Below are 14,428 nucleotides of genomic sequence, written 5' to 3'. Positions count from 1 at the left end.
TCTTCAGATGTGGCACAGTGAAGATGTGCTCTCTTTCTTGCTATATCTTTCTTTTTATGAAAGATATTTTTCATGACTGCATTTGGTTATCACCAGAAACTACTGGTGACATTTTCAACTGAATTCTCCCCAGTTATGCTAGAATCCGTGATTCGCCTGTTGTTCTTTCCATGGCACTTTTAGCAGCCCTGCTTTTCTCTCTCTTCGGATTTATTTCAGCCCCTTGACTGCTGTACTTTTTCTTGGTGAACCTTCCCTATCCCTGCCTCCAGCTTCTTAGTCAGTCTTTACATTAAGGCACAACTTCCAGGTACTTTTTCTGGCCAATATCCTTAGTGCCTCTTGTCTTCCTTGGTGCTCAGGAAAACTCCAGGCAAAGATCAATCTAATCATCTCCCTCGTCCATTCCTATATGTGGGCTCTTTGTTGCTCTGGAGAAGATCTTGCTTCTGTGCTGCTTAGTACCACTCTATAGAGTCATGCTCTTCCACCACACGATCATGACGAGGACATACATTAGGTGGCAGAATAGCCCGACTCTTGTCTCTGGCCCGAGACGCCACTTAACTCATGCCATGTTAGATTTATCCAGCCGGTCCACTGCATGGTGATTGATCTCAGGGTTCTCTCATTCTTGTCACAGTGGCATCAAGAAACCTCTGTATCACCAGTTGTTTGCCCTCGATTCCCTCCCTGAGAAGAGTGCATCTTACTCACAGTCCCTTAGATTGTATACTGCTGCTAATATTAATATCTCTGATTAAAGCTACAGTGTATTGGGTGGCTACTATGTGCTAGACACAGTGCTAGCCACTTTTATGTCCATTAACTTAATTCTCACAGAAACTTTGGCATGTAGGTATTATAACTCAGACTTTACAGTTCAGGTAATTGAGACTCATAAAGATTAAGGAACTCACAAAGACCGTACAACTCTAAAGGAATAGAGTTGGGATTTGAACCCAGGTCCAATTGATTCAAAGCCCAAACTCTTCACTGTTCAACACTGGCTTCCGTATTATTTTTGAGAGGTGTTTCTTAATTTCGAATGTTACACATATAATGAACTTAAGAAATGCAAAAAAACCCTCTGGAAAACAATAAAATAAAATAACTTAAATAAAGATAAAAATATGTTTAATCACATATTGTTCCATCAGCCAGAGACACTTCTGAATGTTTTCTTTCCCTAGTCCTGTTTCCTACACGGGATTTTATTTGTTCGTGTGTGTATCATGTTTAACATGATTGGGCTAATATAACATATACAATTTTATGACCTTCTTTTTCACCTATATGATAACAAATATTTTTTCATAATGCAGATTCTTCACAAACATGCTTTTCAGTGGCCTCTGCACTGATTAAAAAACACATGAAAAATCCACTGGGTAATGTCACAAATATGGAGACTTTCCATGAAATAAGAAATACAATCTCAGGGGGAAGGATAAAGGGAGCTCGACTCCTAGCGGTGGGCCAATATTAGTCTATTTCAAACTGAAGAATGCAACAAGTGTATAGACATTTTATGTGGAGCTTCATTAAAATTCAACTTTATAAATCCTCAAGCAGAACAAGCAAAGGTGGATGAATCTGAAATTGTGGAGAATTTGTTAGAAAGGTCATCCTCAGCCCTGAGATATGTGAGTAAATTCCTTGAATTACAAGGCTGAATGTCGTCTTCATTCCGACGTTTCTACTCCTCTAGGTTTGTGTCCAAAGAAAGTCATGATCTTGCTACTCTCTTGCCCCTCAGCCTTTTTTCTCCCCTCCACAGCTGCACGGTGCAATTAACCATGAGCCTACCGGAGTCCTGAAATAGTTCTCAGGATGTGTTCACTTTGATTCTAATTCGGGATTAAGCCTTTAGTATCATTTAGTCCTGATCTGTTCCTACTGGGAGATGATGGCACATGTTTTCTGTGTGTCACACAGGCCCCAGATGTGGCCCCTGCAAAATGTTTCAAGATAAGGAATTTAATGAATTGACATAACTATAGCTTTATAATAAGCCTCAGTGTCTATTAGGACACATCCTTTTACACTGTTGTTGTTCTTCAGGATTATTGTGGATTTTTCTGACTCATTGCTCTCCATAGGAATTTTGTGATTAACTTCTGAAGTTATATAGAAAAGTAAATCTAAACAAATCTACTGGGTTTTGACCAGAATTACATTAATTAGTAGATTAATTGGGGAGATCTGATAGATTTATGATATCAGGACTTCTTGTCCAGGGATATGGCTTATCTTTCCATTTATTTAGATCTTCTTTTGTCTGCTTTAATAAAGACATTACTTTCTGTGTAATGTCTTAGCACACTTTTGTTAGATTAACTACCGAGCACTGTATAGTTTCTTTTTTTTAAGTAGGCTAATAGTTTTCAAAAATATTTTCATTATTGAAGTATAGTTGATATACAATGTTATATTCATTTCAGGTGCACAACATAGAGATTTGACATTTATATACATTATGAAATGCTCACCATGATAAGTGTAGTCCCCATCTGTCACCATACAAGGCTATTACATTGTATTATTGAGTACATTCCCTATGCTGCACTTTTCATCTCCGTGACTTCTTTATTTTGTAACTGGAAGTTTGTACCTCTTCATCCCCTTCACCTACTTTGCCCATCCCCCCACCCTCTCCCCTCTGGCAACCACCAGTTTCTTTTCTATATGAAGAAACCTATAAATTTATTTAAAAACATGAAAAAGTGATTTGTGTAATTACAGAGAGATAACTTTTTTTGGAAATATATAAGACCAAAAGTATGTATAGTGCAATTTTAATAAATTACAATCTGGTGATTGAAGTTTGTAAAATTAAAACATAATTTTCATAATCATTCAGTTATATTTGTCTAATTTCCTTTGTTTAAACGTTTTTCAGAGGTTTCTTGTTTGACCCACAAATTATTTAGAAGTATGTTATTTAATTTCCAAGTGTTCAGGGGTTTTCCAGATATTAGGATGTTTATTTATTATTGATGTCTAATTTAATTCTATTTTGATAAGACAACATAATCTGTATGATTTTAATGCTTTAAATTTACTGAAACTGGTTTTATGGTCCAGCATATTTTGAATCTTTAAAACAATTACATATAGAATGTAAAACGTCTCTGTTCTATAGTTGCTAGGCATCGTGTTCTGTAAACACACAGGCCAAGTTTGTTGGCAGAGTAGTAAGTCTGCAATACCCTTACTTATTTTCTGTTTACTTGCTCCATTGATTACTGGTAATGCTACGGTGAGCGCTGTGAATTGTGTAAGACTGTTGAATCACAGATCTGTACTTCTGAAACAAATAACGCAACATATATTAAGATAAAAGAAAAAGAAGAAGATAGCAAGAGAGGAAGAATGAAGGGGAGTAAGTCAGAGGGGGAGACGAACCAGGAGAGATGATGGACTCTGAAAAACAAACTGAGGTTTCTGGAGGGGAGGAGGGTAGGGGGATGGGTTAGCCTGGTGATGGGTATTAAAGAGGGCACATTCTGCATGGAGCACTGGGTGTTACGCACAAACAATGAATCATGGAACATTACACCAAAACAAATGATGTAATATATGGTGATTAACATAACAATAAAAAATTAAAAAGATAAAAAAAACCAAAAAAAAAACAAACTGAGGGTTCTAGAGGGGAGGAGGGTAGGGGGATGGGTTAGCTTGGTGATGGGTATTAAAGAGGGCACATTCTGCATGGAGCACTGGGTGTTATGAACAAACAATGAATCATGGAACACTACACCAAGACAAATGATGTAATATATGGTGATTAACATAACAATAAAAAATTAAAAAAATTTTTAAATAAAAAAAAAGAAGAGTTGAACTCACCAAATGAAATTGTGGGTTTATTTCTTCTTTCAGCTCTTACTTCATGTTGAAGCTTTGTAATTAAGTGTATACCTATTTAGGATTGTTATGTTTTCTTGATTCCTTTATCATTGTGAAACATCCCTCTTTTTCCTTAGTACTATGCTTTACCTGAAGTCTTCTTTGTCTGATATTAATTAGCCATTCAACCTTTATATCATTAGGATTACATAGTATATATGTTTCTATTCTTTCACTTGTAACCTAGCTGTGTCTTTATAATTAAGGTATCTTGTAGACACTTGAATAGTTGACCCTTGAACAACACAAGTTTGAACTGCACAGGTCCACTTACATGTGGATTTTTAAATAAATACAGGACAGTACTGTAAATGTATGTTCTCTTCCTTATGATTTTCTCAATAATAACGTTTCCTTTTCTCCAGCTTACTTTATTGTAAGAACGCAGTACATAATACATATAACATCCAAAATCTGTGTTAATCGACTGTTTATGTTATCAGTAAGGCTTCCACTCAACAGTAGGCTATTAGTAGTTAAGTTTTAGGGGAGTCAAAAGTTAAATGTGCATTTTCAACTATGTGGGGGGTGTCAGTGCCCTAACCCCTCACATCGTTCAAGGGTAGTTTGGCCTTCCTTTTCTTTTTCTTTTTTTTTAAGATTTTATTTATTTATTTGAGAGAGAGAGAGAGCGGGAGAGAGCATGAATGGGGAGGAGAAAGAGAAGCAAGCTTCCCACGAACAGGGAGCCTGATGCGGGGCTAGATCCCAGAACCCTGGGATCACGACCTGAGCTGAAGGCAGATGCTTAACTGACTGAGCCACCCAGGCATCCCTATTTTTTATTTTTTTTTGAAAGATTTTATTTATTTGTTAGAGAGAGTGCAAGCACAGGGGGCTAGGGGCAGAGGGAGCGGGAGAAGCAGGCTCCCCGCTGAGGAGGGAGCCCCATGTGGGGCTTGATCCCAGAATCCTGGGATCACGACCTGACCAGAAGACAGACGCTTAACCGACTGAGCCACACAGGTGCCCCTTGGCCTTACTTTTCTGTCCACTTTTAGCAGTTCCAGACTTAACATTTGTGTCCATTGACAGTTAATATAATTATTAATATGGTTAAATTTAAGTCTACCATATTACTACATGTTTTCTGTTTGTCCCATTTGATCTTTGTTATCTTTGTCTTCTTTTTCTTCTTTCTTTTGAATTAAATGAGTATTTAATTAGTATGCCATTTTATCTTTTTTGATTTATAATTTATATCACATGTGTGTTTTATTTGTTGCTCTAGGCAGTTTATAGTATACACCTTTAACTTATTACTGTGTGCTGTGAACTCCTATTGTGCCACTTTATGTATAATGTAAGAACCTGACAACAGTACATTGTTATTGTCCACCCTCCTGTCGTTTGCGTTGTTATTATCATAGGTTTGACTTCTACACATATTATAAGCCCTACAGTCGTTTGTTTTTATTTCAGTTCTCTTGGACATAAAGAGGAAAAAAATTATTTCATATTTATCTACATATATATCATTGCCAGTGCTTTTCATGTCTTTATGTAAATCTGAGTTTCCATCTGATGTCATTTTCCTTTTACCTGAAGTACTTCCTTTAACATTTCTGGTAGTGGTAATGTACTGGCCTTGACTTCTTTCAGGTTTTGTTCATCTAAAGGTGTCCTTACCCTCAACTTCTTTGAAGGGTGTATTTTTGTTGGCTATAGAATTCTAGCTTGATTCCAAACCCTTCCCCCAGCACTTTAAAGATGTTTCAGTTTCTTTTGGCTTGGGTTGTTTGATAAGAAGTCAGACAGAGGTCATTTTTTTTTCTCTTGTATTAAATGTGTTTATTTGTTTGCTTTTAAGATTTTCTTTTTATAATTGGTTTTCAGCAGTTTGTTTATTATATGCCTTAGTGAGTTTTCCATTGTGTTTATTTTCTTGGATTCATTGAGCTTCTTGAATATGAGTTTATATTTTTCATCCAGTATGGAAAAAATGGCCATTATTCAAATTATTTTGCCTCCCCTTTCTGGGAATCCAGTTACATTGCCTGATTTTATCCCACAGTGAGGCTCTGTGCATTTTCTCAGTCTTTTTTCTCCACTCTGCTGGATGAAACTCAGATCTGTCTTCCAGCCATGCATAAGCTATGATTGTTTAAAACGTTTTGAATTTACTGGGTTTGTTCTTTCCCTGGTAGTTGTTCCTTGATTGGTCGTGTAGAGTATCACCTTGCACAGGCACAAGTTAAGTATTCAGCCAAAGGTTCAAGGGACTCTGTATTCAGATTTCTGGAGTTTGTTTGTTTTGCCATAGCTTTTTTCTTTCTGGTATTCTGCTCCACAAATTCCAACCACCTTGGCTTTCCTGAAATCTTATTTCTGTCTCCTAATCTCAGTGAGACCACTGTACTCTGCTTGGGATTCTGCTTCACGAACCATGGTCTGAACGTACCTTTAGGTAGAAAGCTGGGATTATTGTAGTGTTTGTCTCATTTTTGCTCTTATCCCAGGGATCACAGGCATGTGCTGCCTGCTGTCCAATGTTTCCAAATAGGTATTTCCTCTAATTTGTCCAGTCTCTTAGTTGTTCATGGCAGGAGGCTATTCCATGGCCATAAGCAGTAGTCCCTATAAATTTCTGTTTTGATTGCATCTTCAAAAAATATTTTCTAAATGCTGGTATAAAGGAACAAAGTTAACTTTTATATATTAATCTGGTATATAGCAATCTTGCTGAAGTATTTTATTATTTTAGTAAATTGCAGAATCTCTTGGATTTTCTATGTAGATAATCATAGTGTTCATGAATGAGGACTTTTATTTTTCCTTTCCAAGAGCTATTGATTTTATTTCTTTTTCTTATCTTAATGCATTGGTTAGTACTTTTAGCACTATGTATTAAATGTTTTAGCAGCCAGTCTTATTTTTTTTTCCTGAATATAAAGAATTCCTCTAATGCTCTACCTTTGAGTATGATCTTTGTATGCTTTTGGTTGTTTCCCTTTATCAGGTTAAAGAAGCTCCTATCTCTACCTAGTCTGTTAAAAAAAGTATACATGTGTTTTGAATGATATCAAATGCATTTTCTGCATCTACTGAGATGATCACATTCTTTTTTTTTGTCTGATATATTGAATTATATTTTTTCTAATGTGAAATTATCTTAGTATTTCTAGAGTTAGCCTAAGTTTTTAAATACTCTCTTGGTTTGGGTTTGATAATTTTACTTAGGATTTTGCATCTGGATCATAAATAAAATTGGCTTGTAAAATTTTCCCTTTTGATGCTTCCTTTATCTGGTTTGGTATAAAGAATATACTAGGATTATAAAAAGAGTTGAGAGGTGAGAGATTTCTTTATCTGTTTTCTGGAATAATTTGCATGAAATATGATACACCTATTATTTAAATGTGTGGAAGTATCAGTCTCTGAATGCCTTGGGACTGTTTTGTTTAGATTAGGTTAGGTTGCTTTTCTGTGGATAGATTTTTAATTATTGCATTAATTTCTTTACATTTATATGATTGCTTCCAATTTTCTTTGTATTATTAAAGAGGTTTAATAGGTGAAAATACATTTTTCTAGGAAATATTTCATCTCTGTTTTCAAATTTATGGTCATAGAGCTGATCATACTACTTCTTACCATCTCAAATTCATATGTATGCACTTTCCATTCCAGAATATGTCTTCTCCTTTATTTCTTGATCTATCTGGTATAACAATATTTTATTTTATTGTTTTTTTTTAATTAACAGATTTTTTTGACCTGTTCTATTGTATCTTTTTTATCAAAGTGGTTTTCTCATCCTATCATTATTATTTCCTTGCATCTCCTTTATCTGGCTTTACTCTTATTTAATTTTTTAAAGATTTTATTTACTCATTTGACAAAGAGACAGCGAGAGAGGGAACACAAGCAGGGGGAGTGGAAGAGGGAGAAGCAAGCTTCCCACCTAGCAGGGAGCTCGATGCAGGGCTCCATCCCAGGACCCTGAGATTATGACCCGAGCCGAAGGCGGACACCCAACGACTGAGCCACCCAGGCACCCCAGCTTTACTCTTATTTTTACAATTTGTTTTGTTGACTGCTTAGCTCATTTATTTTCATTTTTTTCTCATGAGTATTTAAGGGTCTAAATTCCTTGGTGTTGCTTTAGCTGAATTTTATAGGTTTTAATATATAGTATTTTACAGTCCTTCAGTTCTAAATATTTTCTGATTTTCAGAGCTATTTAGGAAATTTTGTTTTTGTTGTTGCTGTTGTCTTAAATATTCAGATCTACAGGGTTTTATGTTATCTTTTTGTTCTTGATTTCTAATTAAATGGCATTAGGACTGGAGCATATGGTTCTTTGGTAGTTGTTGATCTGTTTTATGGCCTAGAATGGCCTATTTGTGTTTCATGCTCTGAAATTCCACTATGATGTTTCAAATGTGGTTTTATTTTAATTTATCCAGATTGGGTCACATTTTCCATTCTGGGAAAATTTTAGCCATTATTTCTTTACTGCCTTTCTCTAATTCTTGCTATTCTCTTCATCTGGAACTCCTATTAGAACTATATTAGGCTTTCCCATTCTGTTATGCATGTTTCATAATCTCTTGTTTCTTATTTTCCACTTTACTATCTCTCTGTAGAGGCAATATGGTAAATTTCTTCATGTCTGTATTCCATTTATTAATTTTCTCATCTGTTTTTTAAATTTATTTTATTTTATTTTTTAAAAGATTTTATTTATTTATTTGAGAGAGAGAGACAGAGAGTGAGCACACAAGCTGGGGGAGCAGCAGACAGAGGGAGAGGGAGAACCAGACTCCCCGCTGAGCAGGGAGCATGATGCAGGGCTGGATCCCAGGGTCCTGGAATTATGACCCAAGCCAAAGGCAGATGCTTAACTGACTGAGCCACCCAGGCGCCCCTATTTATTTATTTGAGAGAGAGAGAGATAAAGGGTGGGGAGGGTCAGAGGGAGAGAGAGAGAATCAGACTCCCTGCTGAGCATGGAGCCTGACCTCATGACCCCTGAGATCAGGACCTGAGCCAAAAGCAAGAGTCACCCTCAACTGACTGAGCCACCAGGTGCCCCTCATCTGGTTTTTGTTAATACATGCTTAATCCATCCTTTTGAAATTAATTCCATTGAATATGTTTTTATTTATAGAATTTCACTTTTGTTGTTTTTCATGTCTACCTGGTTTTTCTCATGTTTTCAGTTCCATCTATTTTGTTTTTCATATTTCTAAACACAATTATTTTATAATGGCTTTTAGATCTTTTAATTATTTCAAGTTCTTGGAGGTCTCATACTGCTGGGGTGGTGCTGGTGTGTGTGTGTCCTATATGGTGGATTGTTTCCTTACATAACTTTCTAATTCTGGATGGTGAGCCCGTCTTCAGCATTACCTTACCTGTGGAAATTCTGTGGAACTTGTCTTTAGAGAGTATCTCTCCAGAATGGGTTTGTCTTTGCATCCCTTAGAGCCCTATTCAGTCTAATAGCACCCTTTTTTTCCTACCCAGAGAACATGCTGAGATAGCCAAACTTCCTTGTTTTCTTCCTTTGTGTCAGGAGGGCTTTTTAAATGAAACCAAAGCCTCCGGGAGTCTTGCCTATATGTAGGGAGGAGGTGGTGGGTTTTAGTTTCAATGCTTTGCTTGGATTTTCTGTCACCAAAGAGGGCCTTAATATCCGAGGTCCTTTGTTGCATAGCTTTGCTTCCTGGTCCTCACAACAGCACTGGTTGGGGTACTAACCAGCTTTGGTTTTCAGCATCTTCTCAGTGTTGTACCCCTAAGCTCTCCCTTACTTTCTTGAGAGCTTTTGAAGGATGTTTGTTATGTTTTAGCTGCTTCTTATTTAACAGACATGTATTTGAACGTCATTGACTTCTATGACCTTGAGGTAATGTGTGAGTCTAATTATACAATTCAAAGCAGAGGACTTTGGTGATTTTAGGGCCATTTTTTATATGCCCAGGATTTCTGTGATAGCAATAAATGCAGATTTTGTCTATTGTGGCATGGTATTGTGTATAGATATGAAACTTTTAACCCACATCTGTCTTTGTTTCAAGTGTTCTTCAAGTTAGTGGATGTTAAAGGAATTTTAAGGGTATGGAATTAAACGTACGGATACTTTTGGATTAAGTTGTGTAACTTCACAGAATGTTTTTGTAACTTTTTCAAATATATTCATTTGTAATGCTATTGTGACTAAATTTATTGGGGATCAGACAACAAAGCAAGTCTTCAACATCTACATAACGTATGAGAGGGTTTTTGGTACTTAATGAAATTCTGTCTTTAAAAGAAGTAGGCATTCCTTAAGGGAAAGGTGCTATGCAATTGAGAATTCTGATTAGTCTTATTGCTTTATTGTGATTCATCATAGACTGACTTCTTAGTAAAATGTTGTTCCACTTTGATTTTAGAATTGTTACATCACTGAATAATGGATGAGGCTGACAGAGAAGAGAAAAGGTATGAATTCATAACTCACTGATATTGCTGTCAAAGCCCTCTCCCCTGTCTTCTGTCTTCTGTTCCTGTTTCACGTCTTTGCAAACTCCTACTTCCTTGGGGAAGCCTGACTCAGGGAAATTTGGTCTCTCCAGTGGGTTTTCGATAACCCCTGGCCCCAAGTCTATTATAATACTTAGTGCATTACCTATGTACCTGACAACCTCCCTCATCAAACTGTGTCTTCCATGACTTACACAGTGGCTGCCAGGAGCTGACACTAAATAATTGCTTTACACTCCCTGGTAGGTTTAGAAGCTTGTTTTGGGGCCATGGTTTGCCTGGAGCTTAAATTCGTGTATGTTTGAAAAGATAAATTACCTTATTTTTCCAGTTCAAGCATCTAAAGTAAATTACTGAATGGGAAGAAATCAGAGAGGGAGACAAACCACAAGAAATCCTTAACTCTGGGAAACAATCTGAGGTTTGCTGAAGGGGAGGTGCATTGGGGGGATGGGGTAACTGGGTGATGGGCATTAAAGAGGGCACAGGATTGATGAGCACTGGGTGTTATACACAACTGATGAATTATTGAACACTATATCTGAAACTGACAATGTACAAATATTGGCTAATTGACTTTAAATTAAAAAATATGTTAGTTTAAAAAAATAAATTCCAGTGCACTGATCAAAAAGTTTTTGTCCAAATTTTTCAGCATGATCTGTTTTTCAAAGTTAAAAAAAAAGATTTCAATTAGCCTTTTATTGTTCAGCCTTCTCTCTGAGATGGAGCAATGGCTTTGCAAGAGCCTCTTGAGTAATTATATATCATATAGAAAGAATTTTCTTTAATCAGAAGTACTCTTGTAAAAGCAGGTAAGAATATATGGTGGAACAAAGATCCACCAGTAAATTCAAGTTAATTTGGATTTAACTTATTTTATATAATTCTTAGGTTACTGTGCCAGACACTGTGCTGGGCTTTGCGCTGGAAGACACTGAGACAGATGTGGTCCCTACCCTCGAGGACCTCCCAGTCTAAGGGAGATGAGATTGGTTTTCATTTCCTCATTTTAATATTGGCAGTTATTATTGTCCTGTGAATGATCAAGGATCTGGGTTTTTGCTCAAAAGTTGACATTAACAATTCCCTTTCTCTCTTCTTATTTCTTCTCCATCCATTGTTTCATCATCTGGATTCCTAGACCTACCCTTACCATTAACAATGCTGATTGTTTTTTGTCACTTAGGGATGTACCTAATATATCTGAAAATAAAAAGAAGGACCGGTTTAATGCCTTCTTTAAGGAACTGCGTGCCATGCTGCAAACTCACGGTTATCCTGTGAAGGGAGACAGATCTAAAACAGCGCAGGACACTACCACCCCTTCACAGAAGAAGGAAGGTTTGATCTGGGCACCCCAACTCATCCTTATAGCTTTTTGATTAGCCATGTTGAAAATTGGTTGTGGGTGGGACAGCTGGGAGGGATTAATGAAGAGAGGGTCTCCTGAAGCCCCTTCTAATACACAGATACGTAGTTTCTCTCTCTTCATAGTTTGTTTATAGCCAATGCTGAAAATGTTGTTAAGGTTCATGTAAAAGTGGAACAAGGAAATGAGAATTAATAGAAGTATACTGGGCAAGAATAATGCAAATTTCTGTATCTTAGGCACTTGAAGCATATGGTAAATGTTGCTAAGGGAAACGTGGCCCTGAGGGTGTAAAATAGTACCTATAATATTTAAGTAGACTTAATTCAAAACATCTGAACAGGTTATACCCATATGCATATAATCATGCTGTAAAAATCTGTTACTTAAAAAAATATTTTCTTGACCCCATGATGCTTCTATTACTCTATTTCTGTGCCCTCTTCACAGCACAACTTCTTGAAAGGATTGTACGGACCCTGTCCCCACATCCTCATCCCTCATTCTCTCCTCAGTCCACTCCCCTGGGGCTACAGGTTTCACTGCTCCAGTACAGCTACTTTTGTCAGGGGTAACAGTGACCTCCACACTGCTGAATTATTTGGTCCTTAACTCTCCACATCTTTCTTGGCCTTTTTAAAAACACTGGACCGGTGACCACTCCTTTCTTCTTGAAGTACTTTTCTCCTGGCTTCCAGAATAACACACTCACCTGGTTTCTCTCTTAGCTCATTGGCTGCTCCTTCCCTTCTTTTCTTCTTTCTACTTTTCCACTTTCCCTTTCAACCTCCGAACACCAGTGTGCCCCAGAGCTCAGTCCTTGGACCTTTTTTCTTCTCTAGCTACACTCATTTCCTAGGTAATCTCATCCAGTCTCTTAACTTGAAGTGCTACCTGGATGTCAGTGACCCCTGCTTGTTAAGTCTGTCTCTAGCCCTGACCTACCTGAGGCCCATCCTTGAGAACTATACTCATTATTAAATCAGCAAGAGTTTCCTATGTGACTTCTTCACTTGGATATCTAATAGAAAAGTTAACATGGCCATAAAGGAACTCTTGGTCCCTCTCTACTCCATTGCCTCTCAGCGCCCGCCCCCCCCCCCCCAGGTTTCCTTATTCCAGTAACTGATACCACCAGTCATTCTTCCAGCTGCCCAAGCTAAAAATGTATAAATCATTCTTGTGTCCTCCATTTCTTCCACCTCCTCATCTAATTCTTCAGCAAGCCCTTTTGGTTTTGCCTCTAAAATATATCTCAAATCCATTCACTTCTCCCCATTTCTATAGCCTTGGTATACCAACCAAATGCAGGCCACCAGCATCTGTTACTTTTGTAGAAGCCTCCTAGGTATACTCTGCTTCTAGGCTTGCTCCCCAGTTTGATCTATTTTGCACAAAATACCATAGTGGTCTTTTATTTTTTATTTTATTTTTTTAAATATATATATATATATTTATTTATTTATTTATTTATTTAACACACACACACACACACACACACACACACACACAGAGAGAGAGAGAGAGAGAGAGAGAGAGAGAGAGCACAAGCAGGGGGAGCGGCAGGCAGAGGGAGAGGGAGAAGCAGGCTCTCTGCTGAGCAGGGAGCCCGACATGGGGCTCGATCCCAGGACCCTGGGATCGTGACCTGAGCCCAACGCAGACCCTTTAACCAACTGAGCCATCCATAGTGTGCCCCCATAGTGGTCTTTTAAAAACATGTCACTAGGGGCACCTGGGTGGTTCAGTTGGTTAAGCGTCCAACTCTTGATTTCGGCTCAGGTCATGATCTCAGGGTTGTGAGATCGAGCTCTGCACTGGGGGTGGAGCCTACTTAAGGTTCTCTCTCTCCCTTTCCCTATGCCTCTCCCCTCAAAACACCTATCACTCTCCTGCTTAAAAGTAGCTCATATTCCACTTAGAATAATGTCAACTCCTTAACATATACCCTACATGATCTGACCCTGCCTGTCTCTCAAACTTCATTTCCTACTACTCTATCCCTTGGTCATCCTACTGTAGCCACTCTGGCCTCTCGTTTGTAATTTAAATAGGCCAAATTCTTTTCTGCTTCTTTTGTACTTACTCCTTCCTCTGCTCAAGATGCTTTGCCCCCAGGTTTTCCTGTGGCTGTCTTCCTGTCATTCCTGTCCATGTGTGTGTTGTCTGTCTACCCCTCTCACCGTTCTGTAAGATACAGAAGGACAGTCACATCACTTGTCTTGTTTGTACTATATTCTGAGCCTCTAGAACAGAACAGGATACGTAGTTGGAGCTCAGTAAATGTTAGTTAAATAATGGGGCACCTGGGTTGTGCAGTTGGTTAAGCATCTGACTCTTGGTTTTGGCTCACGTTGTAGATCTCAGGGTCGTGAGATCGAGCCCTGTGTTGGGCTCCATGCTCAGCGCAGTGTCTGCTTGAGTTTCTTTCTCCCTCTCCCTCTGCCCTCCACTCGTGCTCTCTCAAATAAATAAATCTTTAAAAAATATTAGTTAAATAAACGAATGAATGAGGTTTAGTTTCATAAGAATTATCAAGTCCCTATTATGAGTTAAGTACTATGCTAGATACTGGGGTTTTAGCAAAGAATTGGATATGGTGCCCATCCTACAAGCAAAACAAGAATAAATTTATGGATAATAGTAATGTAAAAAGCCCTTTATGGT

At 37.7% G+C, this 14,428-nt stretch overlaps 1 protein-coding gene across 2 annotated transcripts in view; it reads left to right on the top strand.

Annotated features, from left to right (window-relative positions):
* PASD1 (PAS domain containing repressor 1) overlaps positions 1-14,428 on the top strand; it is a 190,513-nt gene that overhangs the window by 124,145 nt on the left and 51,940 nt on the right. For both annotated transcript variants that reach the window (XM_027608410.1, XM_027608411.1), the window contains 2 exons: positions 10,299-10,347; positions 11,579-11,733. In XM_027608410.1, coding sequence (XP_027464211.1) covers positions 10,319-10,347; positions 11,579-11,733 — 184 coding nt within the window. In that variant the 5' untranslated portion in view covers positions 10,299-10,318. The remainder of the gene's footprint in view (positions 1-10,298; positions 10,348-11,578; positions 11,734-14,428) is intronic.

This window comes from Zalophus californianus, chromosome X (assembly GCF_009762305.2).
Source record: "Zalophus californianus isolate mZalCal1 chromosome X, mZalCal1.pri.v2, whole genome shotgun sequence".
Classification (NCBI taxonomy): Eukaryota; Metazoa; Chordata; class Mammalia; order Carnivora; family Otariidae; genus Zalophus; species Zalophus californianus.
This window is presented reverse-complemented; position numbering and strand designations above follow the sequence as displayed.